Source organism: Zonotrichia leucophrys, chromosome 14 (assembly GCF_028769735.1).
Source record: "Zonotrichia leucophrys gambelii isolate GWCS_2022_RI chromosome 14, RI_Zleu_2.0, whole genome shotgun sequence".
Lineage (NCBI taxonomy): Eukaryota > Metazoa > Chordata > Aves > Passeriformes > Passerellidae > Zonotrichia > Zonotrichia leucophrys.
The window spans coordinates 6,497,974-6,518,254 of record NC_088184.1 but is presented as its reverse complement, the minus strand read 5'-3'; the positions used below and the strand labels follow the sequence as shown (position 1 = coordinate 6,518,254).

General features: G+C 40.9%; 1 protein-coding gene across 1 annotated transcript in view; it reads left to right on the top strand.

The window, feature by feature from the left end:
- The first annotated feature begins 310 nt into the window (after nucleotides 1–310).
- The window catches only part of LOC135454311 (uncharacterized), a 73,498-nt gene continuing 53,527 nt past the window's right edge, over nucleotides 311–20,281 (top strand). The window contains exons 1-14 of the mRNA XM_064726306.1: nucleotides 311–387; nucleotides 2,253–2,303; nucleotides 2,930–3,090; nucleotides 4,062–4,132; nucleotides 6,120–6,285; nucleotides 6,844–6,981; nucleotides 7,733–7,922; nucleotides 8,932–9,214; nucleotides 13,991–14,143; nucleotides 15,642–15,807; nucleotides 16,039–16,221; nucleotides 16,915–17,067; nucleotides 18,315–18,459; nucleotides 19,899–20,057. Coding sequence (XP_064582376.1) covers nucleotides 342–387; nucleotides 2,253–2,303; nucleotides 2,930–3,090; nucleotides 4,062–4,132; nucleotides 6,120–6,285; nucleotides 6,844–6,981; nucleotides 7,733–7,922; nucleotides 8,932–9,214; nucleotides 13,991–14,143; nucleotides 15,642–15,807; nucleotides 16,039–16,221; nucleotides 16,915–17,067; nucleotides 18,315–18,459; nucleotides 19,899–20,057 — 2,065 coding nt within the window. The 5' untranslated portion in view covers nucleotides 311–341. The remainder of the gene's footprint in view (nucleotides 388–2,252; nucleotides 2,304–2,929; nucleotides 3,091–4,061; nucleotides 4,133–6,119; nucleotides 6,286–6,843; nucleotides 6,982–7,732; nucleotides 7,923–8,931; nucleotides 9,215–13,990; nucleotides 14,144–15,641; nucleotides 15,808–16,038; nucleotides 16,222–16,914; nucleotides 17,068–18,314; nucleotides 18,460–19,898; nucleotides 20,058–20,281) is intronic.

Here is a 20,281-nt window from a genome sequence, read left to right as displayed (position 1 = left end):
AAAGTGCTCTGGAAAGTGTTGGTGCCTCGCAGCGCCTTCGCAGCGTTTTCCCCACAGGTGGGGGGTGTTCGTGCTGCTGCCCCGGGCGGTGCCCGGCGCTGTGAGGGGGGCTCCGGGACACGCCCGGTGCTGTGAGAGGTCCCCGGCCGCGGGCTCCGGGACGTGCCCGGTGCTGTGAGGGGGCTCCGGGACGTGCACGGCGCTGTGAGGGACCCCGGCCGCGGGCTCCAGGCGGTGCCCGGTACTGTGGGGGATCCCGGCAGCGGGCTGCCGGCGGTGCCCGGCGCTGTGAGGGCTCCGGGGCCTCCGTTCGGGGCCGTAACCAGGCGGAGCTCCCGGCCATGGGAGGGCTGCGAGCGCAGGAAGGCGGAGGTGCGGAGAGCACAGGTGGGTGTGGGACCCTGGCCAAGGGCTCTTCCCTCCTGTCAGTGTTACGATAATATTAATTTAATATTGTTTGTGGGGCCTATACAAAGCGGACTTTGCCAGTTTGTAAAAGTTCAGGCTTTCTTGGCAATAATGGTGAACAATTCTCTGGTGTCCACGGACAGGCTTACCTGTTGTGTGACAGATGGTACTTTTTATTAAATTCATTTTCCAAACTTGAGTACCGTATCCACTAAAATGGATGAATACTTTTCTGAGACTTACAGCCAGAGTGGGTCTCTAGTGTGTCATTAAACTAGTGTGTTTGCAGCACATGTGTCAGATTTTCTTCCATTTTTTAATATTATCTAGGACAGCAATGTGCTGGAAATTTCTCTTCAGGAAGTTCTTCTTCTGCCTGTTTTGGGGGTGGTGTTTTGATTTTTTAGAAAAAGCTCACCTGGTGTTAGGTAGGAAAAAAATGCTTACAAGATGTCGAGTCTTGGGCTCCATCCTGCACTTGCCAATCACTACATGAGAGATGTCACCTGAGTCAAGTGCACAGGACACTTACGTGATGTTTTATCTTAAAGGTTTGACTTCAGTGTGCATTTAGTACCTAGCTGCTATTCAGGAATTTAATTCCATATTTATATGTTTCAATAAAAACTGCCCTGGTTTGCAGTGAGCAGTAGCTCAGCCTAGACTGGAGGGTTTGCCGCAGGAGGAAACCAATGTTTGCCTGCCCACCCAGCTTCCCTTGGGAGGCGCTGGCACACAGGCACAGCTGAGTTGTGGCCATGGCTCAGGGGTGCATGGGCAGTGTGGGAAGGGCCCTGGGCCAGGAAGAGGGGTCTGCCTGGAAGGCCTGTGTCTGATGTGTTCTACAAACCTGATTGGTACCAGAAGGACGGTGGTTCAGTGGTTTTGTGTGTTATTCACACACAAAGCTTTGGCTTTCATCCTGTGTGCTTTTTTGGTTGATTGTCAAGGAGTGATTGCTAGGGTGGCTTTTACATTTGTTAATTTAGTTTAAACTCACTGCATGGGATTGTTCTGAGCATTTGCTCCGTTATGATGCCATATACCTAATTTTTTTCCTTGTAGTTTTGTGGGATTTCTAGTAGATTAACTTCTCTTTCACTTCTTTTGCAAAAAGGCTGAAATGGTGTTGGGGATGAGATCAGGGGAGATGTGTCTGTCTCTCCCCCTTACCACAACCTCCCCCTCCCCTCTGCAGGCTGCCCCTGCCACAGCCCCTCCTCTGGCAGGAAGAGGGGAGTTGAAATAGTGAGCTCCTGCTTTGTGAAGGAAATTTTCTTTCAGTGCCTTGCTCAGAGGTGCCTTTGAGAGCAGAACTGATGTGGTTTTGTTAACTTCTGCTCTGAGGAGGTGATTTCGATGGCCACAGGGTTGCTCACCATCATTTTACTCTGTGCTGTTGTGGCTGGAGCTTCAGGGAGTAAGTAGAAGAAATTTTTCCTCTGCTAAGATTGATCTCTCAATGCAGAATACTTCTACTAAGAAATGTTCTCACTGGCAAAACTTCAGAGAATTATGTTACAGCTTGTAGGTTTGTAGTAATTCTTGTAGCAGCTTTGTCTGGGTTTTTAGTGTAGGGTAGCAGTTTGCTTTGCTGAGCTCTTTGGGTGGTACTGGGCAGGTGGGAGAGCACCCTCCTTGGAGAGGATGCATTAAATAGTGCAACAGAAATAGTGAGATTGTGTCAGTCTGTATACTTGATAGAAAAAACTCTCATGGATTTAATTTGTTTTGAGGACCATGCTTTGATTTCAGTAATTTCACTGAAGTTCAGAAGCAGCAGGTCTGTGCTGAGCTGCACACAAATTTGCAGCACGTCTCTGTTCTGTTACCTGTCATTGCAGGATCCTCAGAGAGGTTAAGTTATGGAGCTTCCTGTTTTGCAGAATGTGCAGGTGAGTAAAACAAGATAAGGAAAGATGAATTTGAAAACTTACACAGGAATATTGTGTTTTGAGAAGAATGATACTTATCTCTGAGTGATCAGTGTTCATGGAAGTAGCTGAGAAGTTCCACCAAGGTTTACCAGGTCCACACCTGCGTGAAGTTTGCATTCTGTGAACTCTGAAAAACTCCTAAGCATTAGAGCTGAGCAAAGGACAAACCAGTGTGGGACTAAGCCCAGCCATGAGCACAAAAAGCAGAATCTATTTCATCCTGCTGTGGTGGAGGTCCTGCTTTGCTGCTCTCTGAAAGGTGCTGAAAGAGCATTGTGCTGTAAATGCATTACATTTCTGCTCTGCCCTTGGAAATTGACTTCTTGCCTTGAAGGAAATTGTGAGGTTGTGTGCTTGGGAGAGGGGAAGTCTTTTCACCCTCCCTGCAGGAGCTATGGCTGGCACACAGGGTGTTCTCAGAAATCAAATTCTTTCAATTGAAAGTCCAAGTGGGAGCAATCTAAATATCCATCCCTTTACTTAGCTGATTTCCATGGCTGAAAGATTAAAAGAGAGAAAAAAAAATAGAGAGAAGGGGAGGTTTAATAGGCTTAAGAACACCCCCTTTTTTGTTTATTTCTTAGGACGCAGTGCATCATACTTCCACAAAAGAGCTAGATACAGCTACAGGTACTCAGCAGTCACCAACACATTCCTGCAGGGAAATAGTTACAAAAGCAGTGGCATCTCTCTGGAGAGCACAGTGATCATTGAAGTATTGGGGAATTGCCAGATGGTTTTGAAAGTAAGTATTGTCATAATTGTTTGAGTGATTGAGAGGAGCTGATGTGGAATCTTATTTTACTTTGGGATTATTGCTGCATTTCAAACATTTGTTTTTCTTGTAATTAAAAGCTAGTTTGATTCTGGATCTCATAATTAGAGTTGCAGTATTTTTTTGATGCACCACAACTTGAAATTAGGTATTTGCCAGTTTTAAAAGGCAGGTTAAGCAATAATTGTTTTCTAAGTGACACAACAGTTTCACAGTTTTATGTTATGAAGTACAGAACTGGAGGTGAACCCAGTCCTTGAAAGGAACTTGTTTTACTTTAGAGCACTTTGATATCTGTAGTAATAATTTTAAAATAGCAAGCATTTTAAAGAGAACTTGAGGAACTTGTATGATGGCTGGATTGGTGCCATTCCTAGCCCAGTGTAAAATTCAATCTTGTACCACTCCATTCATCACAACAGGAGATGTGTCTCAGTGACAGGAGCAGCAGGGAGTTTCAGACTGCAGAGCTTCTCCTGGGGTTAGCCCTGGGGCAGGCCAGGTGGAGAACTACAGGGGCAGCAGGGAAAATCAACTCCTCAGCTGCCTGGGCTTTCCTTCAGCTTAACACAGGGGATAATTCACTGGTTTTGCTTTAGTAGACATATGTATACTAAATACACACACATGAGGCCAACAAAGAAGAGCAGATTTATACCTCTCCTAGCACGTGGATAAAAATTAACTGGTTAGTGATTTGATGGTAAAAGGGATATAATAGTGCTGTGTAAAATGGGTTTAATTGTGAATGAAACTTCTTCACAGAAAAACTTTCTGGAAACTGCCTCAGATATGCCACCTGAAGAAAGGGCTAATGCAGTTCTGTTGCAACACTGAACCTTTGTTCATATTCTGTGATGTTTGGTGTGGATATCCTGATGTGATAAATCCACAAGTTCCTCTTGACAATGAAATATATTGCCTATAATCTTTGCTCCTAGGTGCAAGATGTACAGATTAAGAAAAGTCTTGCATCCAGAGAGGAGTCTCTGATGGAAATGGAGAGTCTAAGGTAGAAAATCTTCTAATTGGTCTGGTTTTTGGGGTTTTTTGAAACTATGTGGCTTAGCAGCAGCTTGACTGGACACTGCTTACTCTGCTTTGTACTCTGCTTAGTTTTAGGGGTTTTCTTTGTTTTGTTTTGTTTTGTTGGTTTTTTTAGATGAGGATCCAGATATGAGCACCATAAGCAAAAATGAGAGAATGACAGACATTTGGTCCAAACAGGTTTTTCCTCAGCATAACTTTCATCCCTTTGTATGTAAAACCTTTTGGATAGTGAACAGTTCAAATTATTTTGAGTACAAATCACCAGACCTCTAGCAGCGTGTGTGGATCACAGCTCTCAGAGCTGCACATGTTACTTCTACAGACTGTAGAGTGTTGCAGTACATTTCAGAAGTTCTTGGTTTAAAAGATTCTCATAAAGCAAAATGTTGTGGTTTTTCCTTCCAAGGTATTTATATTTCATTTATTTGTCCAATGAGATTTTCTTCCTTTTCTGTTTTTGGGTTTACTAGCTCATTCATAACATATGTCAGTGTTTCTCATTGACTTGCCAAGGTATAGTCTCTAGTATAGATGGCTGTACAAAAAGATCTCAAACTGTGGAAGTCTGGCATTTTCCCAGAGAGCTGATGCTTCTTGTCTCATCAAAAAAAAAGCAGTTCTGTTGTCTGATGAAGCTCAGCCTTGTAATCTTCCTCTTTGTCCTGCCACTTGGATTCTCAGCCTTTAAACAACACTGAGAGCTGAGGTAATTGACTCAATTCAAAGGGTCAAAAAGAGCAAGCTTGGGGTAAATGCATTGCTTTTTATATTCATCAGGAAGAACTTTGTGTTCTCTCTATGGGCACTGGTACCAGAGTTCAGATGAGGGTACAGGCACATCTTCTGTCAAGTTATTTGCAAGATTTTCATAGCAGTAAGAGCAGTTGTGTATTGTTTGCAGAGAAGCCAAAAAAGAGAGGTAGCAAAGAAAGCATTCAGTGAAGCTTGGCTATTCAGAATAATTATTCAGACAAGTGAGCCTTATTAGCATTTGCCTCAGCCTATTGTGAATATACAGTAGTCTAGCTTGTCCTCTGAACATGCATGTAATTTCCACAGATAGTAGCAAAACCAGACTCAGTTGCCTGGGAGTTCAGAAACCTTTCTCTTATATGCCCAGTCTCTTCTGGAAGGACTCTATCCAGATGTTGTATATTAAAGTTTTATCTCTTACTTTGTGACTGATTGGCTGGATGAATAGTTAGTGTCCCAGTTAATGTGCAGATGACCTGTCTAGCTTCCTGTATGGGAGCTGACCATTGGGCTACAATAAAATTCTTCCTTTGGATGGTTTGTTTTTCCCCATTTAGAGGGAAAATATATGATTAAAGTATGTCACATTAGGAGTGAAAATCAATGTTAAAAAGTGATCCCTTGCAAAGGTAGAAAACACTGTACTCTCAATCTGGGATAGTAAAAGCCATTAGGAGGTGTACTAACAGCAGAGATTGGGGAATAAGTTAGGGATAGAGCCTGAGTATTCACACCTAGCAGAGCAGGAAGATATGGGTTAATTGGGAAGCAATTGTTCTTGTGTGCATCACGGCTGAAGAGGCCTGGTGCAGTTAGTTTGCAATTCAGACATGCCTACCAAAGGCACCCTGAATAATAAAATGGAATTTCTCTCTTAATTAAACAAGAATCATTGCCATTAAGTACATTTACTTGTAAATAATTTGCCAGGACTGCTTTTATTAAGTGTTGCAGTTATGTTGAGGATACTGTAATTATCTTGAGCAGATTTGGTTTTTGGGTTTCACAGGGTTTTTATAAGGACTCCTTGGGTTAGGCTGAGTTTCTGAAGAATAGAGGCTTGCTGTAAAGAATAGAGATACAGAGTGAGACAGATGCATTGTAGAAGAACAGCTCTGTTGAGGAAAATCTGAGTCTAATGTCATAAATTGACTTGCACTCTTTGAAGCAAGAAATGATAAACTTTTTTATCACAGGGAAGTACTAGAACAGCATCCTCTTCATTTTTCTTTCCATGATGGGAAAGTTCTGAAGCTCTGTCCTGTGAGGGGTGAACAGACCTGGGCACTGAACATCAAGCGAGGCATCCTCAGTGTGCTGCAGACAGCGCCAGAGTCCTCTGCTGGTGCTGTTGTTGAGGAGGTGAGTCTGTCTGTCCTGCTCCGAGGAGACTCCTAGCTCTTGTACATGTTAAGTCTACTCCACTTGTAAATAAATAAAGGGTTTTGTCACTTGATTCAGCAGACAGTGGCAGTCATCTGATTGCTTCTTGTGAATGTTCTAAAATTATCTCACGCTACTGCTGCGTGTCAGTGCTTACAGAGATGTTGTGCAGTAGGGCTTGGCACACCCATACATAATTGAAGTTACTCTGCCTAGTGATGCTCTTCTGAATTAATGCTTCCCTGCATGCCCACAACATTTTAAATGGAAAAGCATATGTCTGTAATTACCTGATTCAGAATAATACAGTGAAATTAAACAAACCAACAGAGCCTGGCTACTATAAACTTGACCAAGGTCTTTAAAATTATTTGCCTTTTCATAGCTTTTGTGGCAAAACTGGTCTTCTGCAATGGAGAATTTAGATCTCTGTTGTTATGACAAAAAAGGTAATTATTAAAACTAATTTCAATCACCTACACTATCTCCTTGTATTTTATGTGTGTGTGTGTGACTCAACAGTGTGTTTGTTACTAGGTGGATGTCCTGGGAATCTGCCCAACCAGGTATCAGCAAAAGGGTCCCATTCTTGTAAAGACAAGGGACTTAAACCTCTGCTCCCATCGCTCTTCTGGTTTGACTTCTGTGCAGTCTGTTGTTCTTCCTCATGTGTCAGTAAGTTTTGGAGAATGACACTGACTCTTGCTTTTGACTCATTTGAAGAGAGTGTCTGCCCAAACTTGGGTTCTTAGCAAAGAAATGGTGAATATTATTTTCCCTGTAACGTCTGTTATTCACAGAATTTGTTTCAACGCAAATTTGCATTGTAGTTGATGGATGTTACAGTATAAATGCAAGAGGCTGTTAGGCACCTGGATTAAACTCTCATTAAAATACTTTACAGAGGTAAACTGAAAATAGTCTGTGGAAGGCGGGAATCGAGAGACGTAAGAAAAAATAAATTAGAAAAAGAAAGTTATTATTTGTAGAAAACTTTGGAAAGATAGATTTTCTAAATGCCAGACTTGCAACTTTCCACTGTTGACAGAAAATACAATCAATGTTTGTATCTTGTGCTGTTTTTATTAGGTGAATATCACCTGTTTCTTGGATTGTAGTAGCTATTCATAATTTACCAGACTTTTGCTTTTTTCTACTTTGCTGACCAAAAATATCTGATGAACTTTGAGGCTTTGTGAATTGAAATGAATTGACACCATTTGATCCTGGCAGATTTTTTCAGTGTTGAAAAACTAGGCTAAAATTAGGAGTGCATTAACCTCCACAGGCTGGGCACTGTCAGAGATGTGGACAAGAGACTTCTCACTATCCCAGAACTGGAATCCTCTGTGAAGTTGGGAGAGGAAGGATTGGGTAGACTGACACAGGTCATCAAGAATCTTCCTGAAGTATCTGTTTTTCTCAGCCTGAGCAGCAGATTGTGTCCTCCCAGCTGGAGTGTGTGCAGAGCATCAGGGACGGGGTGCTGGAGGAGGCCAAGTGCAGCGAGTGGGAGCGCGTGCGGCTGCTCCCTCAGCAGGGCAGCGGGGCACAGACACAGACCCGCTCTGCGCTCACACTCCTGCACGTGGAAACAGACTCACTCTACAGTAAAGGTAACTGTGCTTCTGCTGAAGTAAAGTAAATTCATTTCCTAGGAAAATATTGTGACTTTCTCTGTTGTGCCTGTGAGAACTCTTTGCACCCATGATTTTCACCTTTAATGGATTAAACTGCTTTAAAGTGGATGTTTTTACAGGCTGCCTAAACTGTCCCTTCTTTGGGGCTTGGGCCTGCCATAACAAAACTGTGTGGATCTCCAAAACTGGGTAGATTTCCAACAGTGATGGTCTGTAATGACTAGCTCCCCTTTATCTATATACTTCATGCCCTTGTATGCAGACCATCAGCCTTCCCAGGTCTGTGGACAATTCCTAGTTTTTATATAAATGGACCCTAAATAATTTTAAGTCCTAAGGGAACTAAGGACATGCCATGTCTGAGAACTGTTTTAATTTTGCTCCTTCTTCTATGTGTTTCTCCTTAGGAAAATTATTTTACTGAAGTCAACAAGTGGCTTGCTTGAGGAATGATTTCCAAGTTGCACTCTAAATCTTGAGGAACATGTTTTTTGTCTGTTTCTAAATAATTGTTTGGTTCTTTTTTTAAAGGAACCCCCAAATTTCCAGTACACTTTGTTTGTAATTATACAAACATAAGATGATGGAATTTTTCCTCAGGAAGAGGTTCAGAGCCAAGGCATTTATTTTTCTTTGCACCTAGATCTCCTGTTCACTTTTTGGGGAATTGAAGTGTGGGACTAGTGATTAGATGATGTTGGAAAAGGTGACAAATGTAAAGTAGCAGGGCCATACTAAGAGATGGATGGGTGAAAAATAGGGCTTTTTTTCATGTGTATCTTTGTCTTGTTTCTCTTACTCTGAGTTACACTTGTTTTTGTTCTGTTGTGTTCTTAAATTCAAGCTGATTGCACTCCTGGTAATATTCATACAGGGAGAAATAAAGGCTCAAAAAGGAGGTTTCCCCTTGCATATGGGGTTAATGATAGCAAATGGCCAGTAATCACCAGAGATGTGATTTTTTCCTTTATGTTTCTTATTCCAGGGGGCTCTGAGGATCTGTATGTGACTGACATTCTCTATGAAAGGGAGGTAACTAAGAGGGAGGTCACTGGAGCAGAAGTGACTGAACTGGTGTGGAAGCTTTGCTTAGCACACAGTGCAAGTTATGAGGTAAGCTGTACAGCCTCTGCTTCCTTGGGAGGCTCTTTGTGGGCTGAGAATTCTCCTGCACAGATAAGAGGTGACCAGGAGAGCAGCAATTTTGAAATACTGAAGCCTTCCATTGTTTTGGACATTTTAAAATGTGGAATTAGAAAAGAGAAAATGCTTTGAAATGTCATTTTCTTATATAAGCAGTAAATCACACTGAGGAGTTAAAACATACTGTAGCCCCCTGAATATTAGGCAAAAATAATTTTGAACTGTATTGTAAATTAATCTGAAAGAAAATGTCCCAAATTTTTGTTTTGCCGTGAAAAAACAAAAGCATATAAAGTATCTGGTTTGGGTTGTCACTGGCAGTTTTGATACTTGATGTCTTTTACAGCTTTGGTGTGTAATACTGCTCCTGGCAGTGCTGTTGTCTCCATGTTTGTTGGAGTTCTGCCATCCTTATATTGCCTCATCCCCTCAAAACAATTGGCACATGAAGCCCTTGCCTCTTGGTCTTGGCTGGCAGGTTCCTTGTGCTTCTGCTGTGCTCTGCTAACAACCATCGTGTTTTCTGGGGCTGCTGCTTGGGTCCAGAGGGAATCTCTGCCCCCTGAACCATTTTCACTGGTGAATGCTGCTAAGAGAGGGTGGAATCTTCTGGTCATGTGGAACAGGCAGTGGCTTAAATATTTTTTTATGATGACAATCATTCTAGATATTGATACTGGCAGCAGCTGAATCAGTCAATAATTGTCTCTGTGTTTGAAATTAAGATCCCTGTCTCTGAAATTCAGAGGTTTTGAAGAACACCTGTTAGGTTATAAAGAACACCTGTTGTGTACAATACAGAAGGATCAACAGATGATGGTGCTTAATCACTGTTCACCTGAGATCAGCTGAGGGCAAACAGAGGACACTTCATATCCCATATCCTTCAAATACAGGAGTTCTTGCTAGTACCTAGTTTAGCTCCTACTGAGAAAAATAAGGGGAAAAATGTAAATGTGAAAACAGAAGAGAACACTCTTTAAGTAATTTTTGGTTTGGATATTATTAAAAAACAAGTATGGTCTAATAGGAAAGGCACTAAACAGGGCATTGGTGCCTCCATGAATTTGCCACTGATGAGTTTAGTCATCTCATTGCTGATATATTCCCTGTCCTCTGAGGTTCTGGTCAGATTGTTTTACTTTGGAGCAAGGTTATTTCCTGTGCAGAGAGGCTGAGATCTCCCCTGTGAATGCACATAGGTCCAAGTGATGTTAACAGAAGGCTTCATAGCCAGCATGGAAGGCACTCACCTTCCTTGTTTAGATTAAGTCCCATGTCAAAGAACAGAAGCTCTTCCTGTCACTCCCCTGGGCTGGACACAGATACTGAGGGATGGAGGAGAGGCTTTGTGGGGACTGGAGACAAGTGCAGTGCTGGATTGCAGCTCTGCAGTGATGTCCTGGGTGTGTTCATCCTTCTCTTAGTGTCCCCTGTGATTCATGAGCACAGGTAGGTGTTCATGTTTTGTGTGTGAGACTTCAGGGCAAGGCACAGGGTGGAGCAGGATAGGTCACAGCTGCTGAAGCCATCACCTGCAATCAGCTGTGATACATTCCAGCCCCAGACCTTACTCCCAACCTGTTCAATGGTGATCAGAGCTGACCTGGTATCACAGCCTGACTAAAGCCTGGGCACGGGGCTGAGCAGAAAGCAGCAGGTGGCCTTTCTGGATGTTGCAATATTTGGGATAAGCTTTTTTCTCTGAGTTATAAGCAGGTCTGCCATCTCTTTTAGCTGCATGCTGTGGAGGGCTAAGAGAGCCACACAATAATGGTTGGTGCTAAAGCAGAATAAGAGCAGACCTTCCTCTTGGGGAGGGATAATGCTTAATTCCATGTGATTGGCACTGTACAGCAGTATGAAATGGCATTTAGGCACAGACTAGAGGGTCATATACTGCCTGGAAAAAATTGAAGAAAGAAACTACTCCAGGAGACCTGAGAAACTGTGTAAATCCTACCTTCTATGGAACACTCTTAATTCAATGTCTTTCAAAGAATGGGAGGTGATTTTTCCCAGTAGCAGTGGGATGTCACTTCTGCCTCCAGAAAGGCTGACTGGCTTCATGTGTGGGAAATTTGGTTTTTTTTTTCAATCACTAAGATTAGCACAAGTGGCTGCTGTCTGTGCCACTGCCTAAAAGAGAAGTGAATTATTCATCATGTGCCTGTCCCAGCACAGGGTTTGATTGGTTGTCAACCATTTTCACTGTTTCAGGGTGTTCTTTCTGTGTGACCAGACATTTCAAAGAGAATCTTTATCATCCCTCATTTCAACCAATGAAACGTCTTTTGGGCCAAGAAAGAAGTTATGGGAATGCCCGCAGTGTTGCTTGGGAGACAGCTTCACTGTTATGCATGTAGAGCTTGTTTGTCCCTCTATTGTTTGGCTCTGAATGAAGTGAGATTATGCATTTCTTTCAGGACACAAAACCAAGAATAAATGGAAGGGAAAATCTCCAACTCTGGGGAAAACAGTGAAGGGATGAGAAAATGGAGGTGGAGATGGTGTCAGTTCCAAGGAAGCGAAGTTGTTGTTTAATTTTTTAATTCTATTATGAGACAAGATTGAATTTCAATGGGGATGTAGATTAGCTAATGGACCATTAAGTGAACAAGCTGCCTGCTGACAAAGAATGGAAAAAGGGAGGGGGAGAAGGGACCCTCTCTTGAGAGAGGCTGGAGAGAAGCCTGTCACACCACTTCTGCTGGGGCTGCATTTCCAGTGACTGGCTGGGATTTGGTGCTTGGGCAGTAGCTCTGGTCAATGTGTGTATGCAAGAGGATGTCAGATTTGCTTTGCCTTGCTCCTGGACCCCAGTCTGACCCAAAAAATTTACTCTCAGGGCATGATCTTTCATTTTTGTTTGGCTTTGGTTTTTAGGTTTTTTTTCCCTGTATGGCATTCTAATTGCTTTCTTTTACCTAGTTTATTATTTTAAAATAAATAATTTAAATTTAAATAATTTTAAATAATTTAAAATTTTAAAATATGGCAGGTCTGCAGGTAGAAGAATAATCTAGCTTCTATGTAAAATAAAAGCCAGGCTTTCTTATGTTTCTGTCAGAGGTGGGAACGGGAGTCAGATTTGAATATAGTTTGTTATTATGATACCACAAAGGGAGGAATTTGCAATGACAGCTCAATTTCAGTGCAACCAACCTTAAAAAATGACAACAGCCCACCTGGTCAGACAGTACATTCTAAAGATTTATTATTAGAGAGTAAAAATAGCTGCTTGTCTGCAAAATTTTGCATGGAGTTATTAGATGAGAGCTTGTCTGGTCAGCAGGTGTGAAGCAGAACGAAGTCAGTTTACAGTCTAAAATTGTATCACCTGAAAGTAAATCAGTCTGGCAGTTTTATCTTGACCTGTGCTGCAGCTGCAGCTGATGGGGCACCTGGGCAGCAGCTGCACACGCAGCTCCTTGGGATGAGATCTGGGAGGATCCCCTGCCCCCCAGCTGATTTGCCTGTGGAGAAATGCACATAGGGCCCAGGCTTTAGAAATGCTTTTAAAAAATTATTATTATTCACTAGCTCCATAGTGTCCAGGCTTGGAAATTCTTTTTAAAATAGATCTCAGTGGTAATGAGGGAGTGGAATGGAATGGAATGCATGTGGATCTATCTGAATTCTAGGTATGGAATTATAAATGTTAACAGAATTAATACGTAGGTGGGGCCTCACATACAAGAACAGGTTTTAATTTGATTAAATTATATATTATTTCTAAGAATAATATAAATCCCAAAAGAATAAAAACATAAACTATATCTGTATTGGATCTGACAAATTGCTCCCTCAAACAAAACAGTAAGAAATTACTCAGGCTTCTTACTGAAAGACAGCTTCTTGTTACTGAAAATGGCTTGGCAGTCTTAAATTAAAATTGAATGCTGGCACTGGGTTATTCCATGTTTTCATTGTTTTTGGGAGTGGCTCCTGGAAGGAAGGTCAGAAAGTCAAAGTAGGTCTGTCCCCAAACCTTTGGAAATGTGACTTAGTGAAATTAGACTTTGTTTGTATAATTTTTATATAAAGAAAAATGTTTTCTTTGGAACCGTAAATTTAGTCCTATGTCTAAGCCTTTCACATCTGAGGTGAATAAAGCATTGAAGTGAAGCTGACATGGATCGTGTTTAAAGCTTCCACATTATAAAGTTCAGTTAACTTGAACATACAGGATATTGTATTGAACATTCTGCTAATTTTTCAAGCAATGAGACCTATCTTCTTTCTTTAACTTTGGATCAGGTCTCGGAGGAATACATCCACGTGCTATTTAGCATTTAAAATGCAGGCAAAATAGCTGCTGTATGATGTAGCAATTCCTCTCAGTGAGAGAGAACAGCTCTTCTGCCTCTCTTTCCAGCTAGTCCTGTGCTGGCTGCAGAGGTAAGGGCAGTTCTGCCTGGGCCTTTCCCCAGTAAGATGGAATCATTTCTCACAGCCCAAGGGTTCTTAAGTGAAACTTCTAAGTGTTGCCCAAATCTCTGTTAAATGATCTTTCACATAAACCTAAGATTCATATACAGTTAGCTTGACAATTTTTTCATTTGTGTCAAAGCTGTCAGCAGTTCTGGTCATAAATCTTGGATCTTGCCATACAAACTCAGAGAAGATTGACTTTCTCTTCTGGATTGTAACCACCCTGTTGCCATTTGGTTTATTCATTTGTATGGCTGTGGTATGTGTGGTGGTCACTGAGAGCTGTTGTCTCAGGGACTGACTGACACCCAAGGCAAAAGCCCTTCTCCATATACGTTTGCAGTCTGGAGAGAAAAGGAAATGAGGAAGGAATGTAAGGACACAGGGAAGAAAGAGGGTTCAGTCTTGGGTTACATTGTAAATCAGTGGCAATGCCAGCATAACCCCTTGTGCTCTGTTCTCTGAAGCTGCTTTCTGCACAGCAGGAATATTACACTTGTGGTTGTGCACTTACAGACTGCAGACCTTTTCATGACTCTTGTGTTTGAGCTTCGACACCTTTCCCTTGAGGCCTTAAGGGCACTATGGCAAAGATCATCATTCAAGTGCAGAGACAATTGGTAAGTCTTCTTTAGTAATTGCATTCAAAAATATACAGGAAAAAATATTTTGCAAATATTTAAATGTTTTCAATCTGTGCCAAGTGTTGGATTTAAATTTGGAGCATTTTAAGGGAATAATTTGTATTGCAGATCTTTTTTTCTGCAATGGGATGACAGTTTCTCCTCACTGAATGAATGCTGTGTACAAAATAGACTTACCTATTCCCACAGCCAGATTTCCTGTTTCCGAAGCAATGTGAATGGGAAACCTGACTCATGGCTTGGATGGAAATCAGTTCTGCTGCTTTTAAGCTTATGTGGCCATTTGTTATGAAAAAGCTTACCTGGATCTGTACCTTCAATGCCCTTAGCAGTCTTGGGGCAGAGGAGAGATGTTAGGCTGGAAGTATGGATGTGGTGGAGCTGCATCTTTCAGTAGCAGCTGGATCTCAGGAGGTTTATGTCAATTGTAGAACTGTGGCTTTGGAGATCAAGACCCTTCTCCTCTGCAGTCAGGAATAGTTCTGATCCAATGGTTTGAGATTATCAGGAATACTACTCCAGTATTATTAAAATCAGTACATTTTTCTCCCTTCATAAAATTGAAAATAATGAAACAATTCTTTCACTTGGTTTCAGTACAAAATGTCATGAGCCTGTTTGAAATTAATCTAATGCCAAGGTTTGTGTTTGCAACAATATCTTTACTTGATGCACAAGGGGCAAATTTTATTTTGGGTTAGGTTTATTCTCATCCTTTGATAAATAGTCAAGCTAATATTCTTCAGTATTAGATAGTAATTAAACTACTCTGTCTCTTTTATATTACCTTTAAAAAGAATAATTTTATTCAGGACATGGTTATTAAATTTAGGAGTGAAAGAAAATCCCATGCAGATCCCACTCGGATGCTTTTACCCTATCTAGTTTAGCTGCTTTCTAGTTAATGCAAAAGTGTCCTTCCATCAGTATAAAAGGCAGGTACAGAATATTTACATTACAGAATATTTACTCTTAAGACCTGAAATATGTATTGTCTGTCATGCTGGTGTAAGCTTTCCCCTTAGATAAGGTCTGAAAAAGCTCAGGAAGTAAAAGCTGGTCAATTCAGTTTTAATGTTTTAATATTTTAATTTGTTACTCATGTTACAGGTGAAATGAAAGGCAAAAATCACCTTAATAAAAAGTCAGTGCTTTAAGGTACCTCAGTCTTTAGAAGTCAAACCTAGGATATGATGTGGCTTAATTCTCAGAGAAAGCAACTGAATATTTTCTTGAAAATCTGCTTAGGTACTATTGAAACACCAATGCACTTCCATCACATCCTGTCTGAAACATATTTCTGTAAGGCCACTATACCAGAAGGTAATATTGATTTCTGTAGAATCTGGAATTTGTTAAGCCACTGGACATTTATTTACTTTGAAAGAAGCCCAGTCTCAATGTACTTGTTATGTGATTCTTAAGTATTTTGGTCATTTTAAGGGTGTTTTTGTACTTTTTTCTTGTGTTACAGGCAACCATTAATAGATGCTCTCCCATCTTGTGCCACAGAGGCATGTGTTGTGCTAATGAAAGACCTCATAGCTTCTGGAGAAGTTGAAGAAGACAAAGTAGAATATTTCTTCTGGTCATTTGCATTCATTCCTAATCCCACTTCAGGCATGATTGAATCTCTTGCTGTGAGTGGATGCTGTTTTTTCTTTTTTAATTTGTAATTAATCTAGGTGGCTCATAGTTTTTGTGTTTTACAGTAATAGTCCTTTTCATACATTTATACAAAGCTTTGTCCAGGTAATTTTGTTGAGGCTGAATTTGAGTTTGTAAATATTTTGATACATTTATAATCTGTGGTATGTCACAATTCTCATTACTTTTCTGAAACATCTCATTCTTTTTATGGTTGTTTACAGCCTTTGCTGAAGTCACCTAGAGCAGGCCAGAGCTGCTTCTTGGGAGTAACTGCCCTTGTACATAGGTTTTGTTCAGCTCACAGCTCCTGTGGTGTTGTACCTGCTGTGCAGAGTGTGATGAGGACTCTTGGGAAATTTTTGGGAGGAAACTGCACCGTGCAAAATCCAGAACATCTCAGCAAGGTATTGGTTGTACAGAGGCACATGATACAGGGCTTTACTTTTCTGTTCCCTTGACGATCTAGAACTTGTTTGATGAAAATGGCATTCATTGGATTTCCAGACAGCCATGAATACAAGCTTAGTAAATGAATATTTCTTGCTAGAATGAGCTGATAAAATTTTGTAATCTGACAAGTAGAACCTATCAGTATGGGTATTCTTGTGTGTGGAAATAAAGAAAAGCCTTGGATTTCCTGATGAAGCGAACTTCTTACCATTGAGCAATACGAAGAACACATATCTGTTGACAAATTAATATTTTAATTTAGCTGTTGTGTCCAGAAATCTATGTTGAATCACTAAAATGCCAAAATATCTGTGATCAAAAGGGACAAAATATCAAAGTACTTGAAAAACCTTTCCAGTACATAAAATTTGTGACTTTTGCTTTCCTGTTGCAATGTAGTCTTTTAAAAAATATTTTTGTCTTCTCCCTTACAAGTATACTTACAAGTGCCACATGGTCCATATTTGTCTTGTCCTTCCTGTAAAGCCAGGATATTAGTGGTACAACGGGACCTGCAGTAAACTCCCCAAATCACCAGTAATCATTTTAAACAGATTTTTGCCCAGAAAATGCTAGTGCCATGAAATTCAATGTACAGCTGCCAACACTTGGAGAGCTTTCTGTCCTACCTTGCTGTGCATTTCCAGCTGCAGCTGGTGCTGAAAGCCATCGGGAACGCGGGGCTGGCAGCGGCTGCGCTGGCTCCTGCTCTGAGCTCGTGCGCTGCCCTCAGGAGCCATCCCATGGAAATCCGCCTCGCCGCCGTCCAGGCCTTCCGGCGCCTTCCCTGCTCCCTCAGGGTGAGTGATTTGGGACTTGTTGGAATAGTTACAGAACACACAAATGGATAAGGAATAAGTGTAGAGATGTTCCAGCAGAGCCCCTCTGCTGTTGGAGGAGAGGGTAGAACCACCCAGATAACAAACCTATAATGAGCTTTGCTGCAGTTGAGGTAACACATCCAGTGTTTGGGACTTCTTAATTAGGCACTGCAGTTGGGTGCCTTCTGTCTGCAAGGGTTATGGCTGAGAATCCATAGGATTTGATTTTTCCCATAGTCTGTTTCACTGTTTTAATCTCTGAAACATGAAGTATTAATGTGAGAAGCTTGTTGTGATTTGCAATACACTGCCACAGTTAGAACGTTTTGTTAAGTGGTTTAATGGGAGAAAGTTCAAGACTTGTTTATCTTTAATACCTTGATACTTAGAAGAATGGCAAAGCCAGGAGTGCTGGCCTGGGCAAAGTGGGCTGTCCTGCTCCAGATGAATGACAAGCTCCACATGGACTTGCACTTGGAGAAACACCTTTCTATGGCTTTTTAAAATTTAATTTCAGCTTGGATTGGTGTGATTCACTTGTTCTGCAGTGATGAAGCTTGGTGTTGCTCATTAGACATTTCCAAGTATCAAGTCTGTATGTTGTTGTGTACCCCATCATTGTCTGGCAAATGAACTGAGTGGACTGGGGCTGTTAAATGCTAATAAAAATGTTAGTAGTATCAGTCACTGGTTTCTTAACTTTTTTTTGTGAACTACCAGGAATTGTCTTGGTTGCTACTGGGAAAATATTGAACAGAATGAATTTGTTGCTGGCCTGCTCTTTGATTGAGACCAAAAGTAATGATCTTAATAGCCTGTGAACAATGCCATGGCCATTGTTGTCTGTGTATTGGCTGCAGCACGTGAGAGGTACAACAGACACATCTCCCATGTGGTGGGATAAAACCATCCTTAACAGTTGTGCTGGCAGGGGAGGCTCTGTGTTGCAGAGTCCTGTACAGATTTGTCTGTGTAGGATTCAAGGTCATAATGACAATTTGTTCAGGAAATTTGTGGATAGGGTAGTATAGACAATATGTACATACATTTGTATCCATGTTACATGAAGTGGCTTTGTTGGGTATAAGGCTATTTAAGGTATAAACGTGGCAATAGCTCTTTGAGAACAAAAAACCCACCAAGACCTGAAAGTGGGTTTCAGTGGGAAAAGGTGTTCCAGGGGAGGGAATCATAATTGTCCTTATCTTTTTGTGCTTTTCTCTTAGAATGCTATATTAGTTCAGCTGTATCAAGCAACCAGCGAAGATGTGGAAATAAGAATTGCTGCTTATTATATAGCAATGAAATGTCCACATGAAGAGTTATTTAAACAAGTACAAAAGACTTTGCTGAAAGAAACATCCAGCCAAGGTCAGCCAAGCCTTGAAGTCTTACATGTTCCTAATTGATACTTCAATGTGACATTTACTTTGCAGGTGTAATGGTACCAATCTATGTCAATTTTTATTTCATCTCAATGCTTTGTAGATTGTTTCTAAATAATTGTTTGTATGTTTGTAACATTTTATATTCAAATTGTGATACTGTTAGTTTAGCAATAGTAAGGACTGACTTTTCATAGAATTAGTTCCTTCTACTGGCAACATTTCATTCACTGAAGGCTCCTGAGAAGGATGTATAGATGCTCAGTGCATTAGAAATACAAATTCATGACTGCAAATTGTATTTTGTTAAGTTGAGAAAGAACCAAGTGGCAGAAAAAAATGTTACGATTTTCTAAAATGGTTTCATGACATTCAGTGAAGGATACCTCTAGACTAATCCCTTGCATTTCCATCTGTCAAGAAGAAGCAAACGTGAGAAAGGTCTCTGTAAGATTGTTTGCAGGCAGATGAAAGCAGGCTCTGTCTGCACTGTGTCTGGATCCTGGCCAGCTCTGCCTTGGAGCTGGGATCCGTTTCCCAGGATGCTGTGTCCGGACCAGTGTCTCCTGCAGTGATTGTGAGTTCAGGCTCAGCATTGTGTTCACCTGCTGATGTGGCTTGTGGTTTGGAGGGCACTCATTCCCCTCTGTTCAGAGTTCAGACAGAGAGAAATTGCATCCACCTCCAAAATCCTGTCAAGGTGTGCCCTCAGTGACTCCTCCTGGGGACTGCATGCAGAAAATTTAATTTGTCTGTTTTATGAAGGAGCTCTACAAGTCCATCCAAAATGTTGTGTGTAATAAACAATTTAATGCAGTACTCATGAATATTCTTAATTTATTTTCTTTGTCATTTGTTGATGTGACAGCTAAATAATTTATATAATAAACTTTTGAATAACGAGTGCTTTTGAAGGAGTGGGGCACATGTTAGCTTTTAGTTCCACAATTAGAAAACTAAATTTGAAAAGAAGTTGTGTTGTGAAAAATGGAGTTACATCAGTATTCAGTGTCTGTGCATTGAACTAGCACTGGAGCCTAATATCTTTTATCTTCAGGAGGCAAAAAAGCCTCTATTTAGGAACTACACTACTACATTTGGGAAATATTTGCCCCCCATCACACATCACATACATGGCCAAGCTGGGACTCCACAGTGTCATGCAGAAATACTAATTCTTAATCACAATTGTTTAATTGTATGTGCATTTTTTTATTTAAGGTGCTGTTGCAGTAGGTGCATCAGACTGATTCTAATCATGCTGAAAATGAATGGATTCTGTTGTGGTTAGGGGAATGGTGAATTAATGGTGGTATATAAAAAATAGAATTAATGGAGGTATATTAAAAAAAATTGCTGTATCTGTTTTTAAGGCTCCTGTAATTTTTCTCTGATTTCCACATGTTTTTCTTTGTTGGATTTTAGTGGGCTCCTTTGTTTGGAGTCATCTCACTCAGCTCCTGGAGACAGATGACCCATTGAAGGAGCACCTTCGAGATTCTATTCCTGATGAAATCCTTAGCAAAGATTTTGACTGGGAGACATGGAAATACTCCTCATACTCTGATGTCACCTTTCACTCAGGTATGTGCAGTTTTAGAACTTAATACTTTGCAGCATATGGATTATTAACATCCCACATGGCTTTTCTGACCCTTTACATATTGTTTCAGAGAACTTTGATTTTTATGATTTAATATTATCCAAATATGCAAATGTAAGCTTGATTCTGCTCTGACCTACACTGGAGCATGTGAAATGCATTTCCAGCAAACCAGATACCATACACCTTTGCCTCTTGTGAGAGA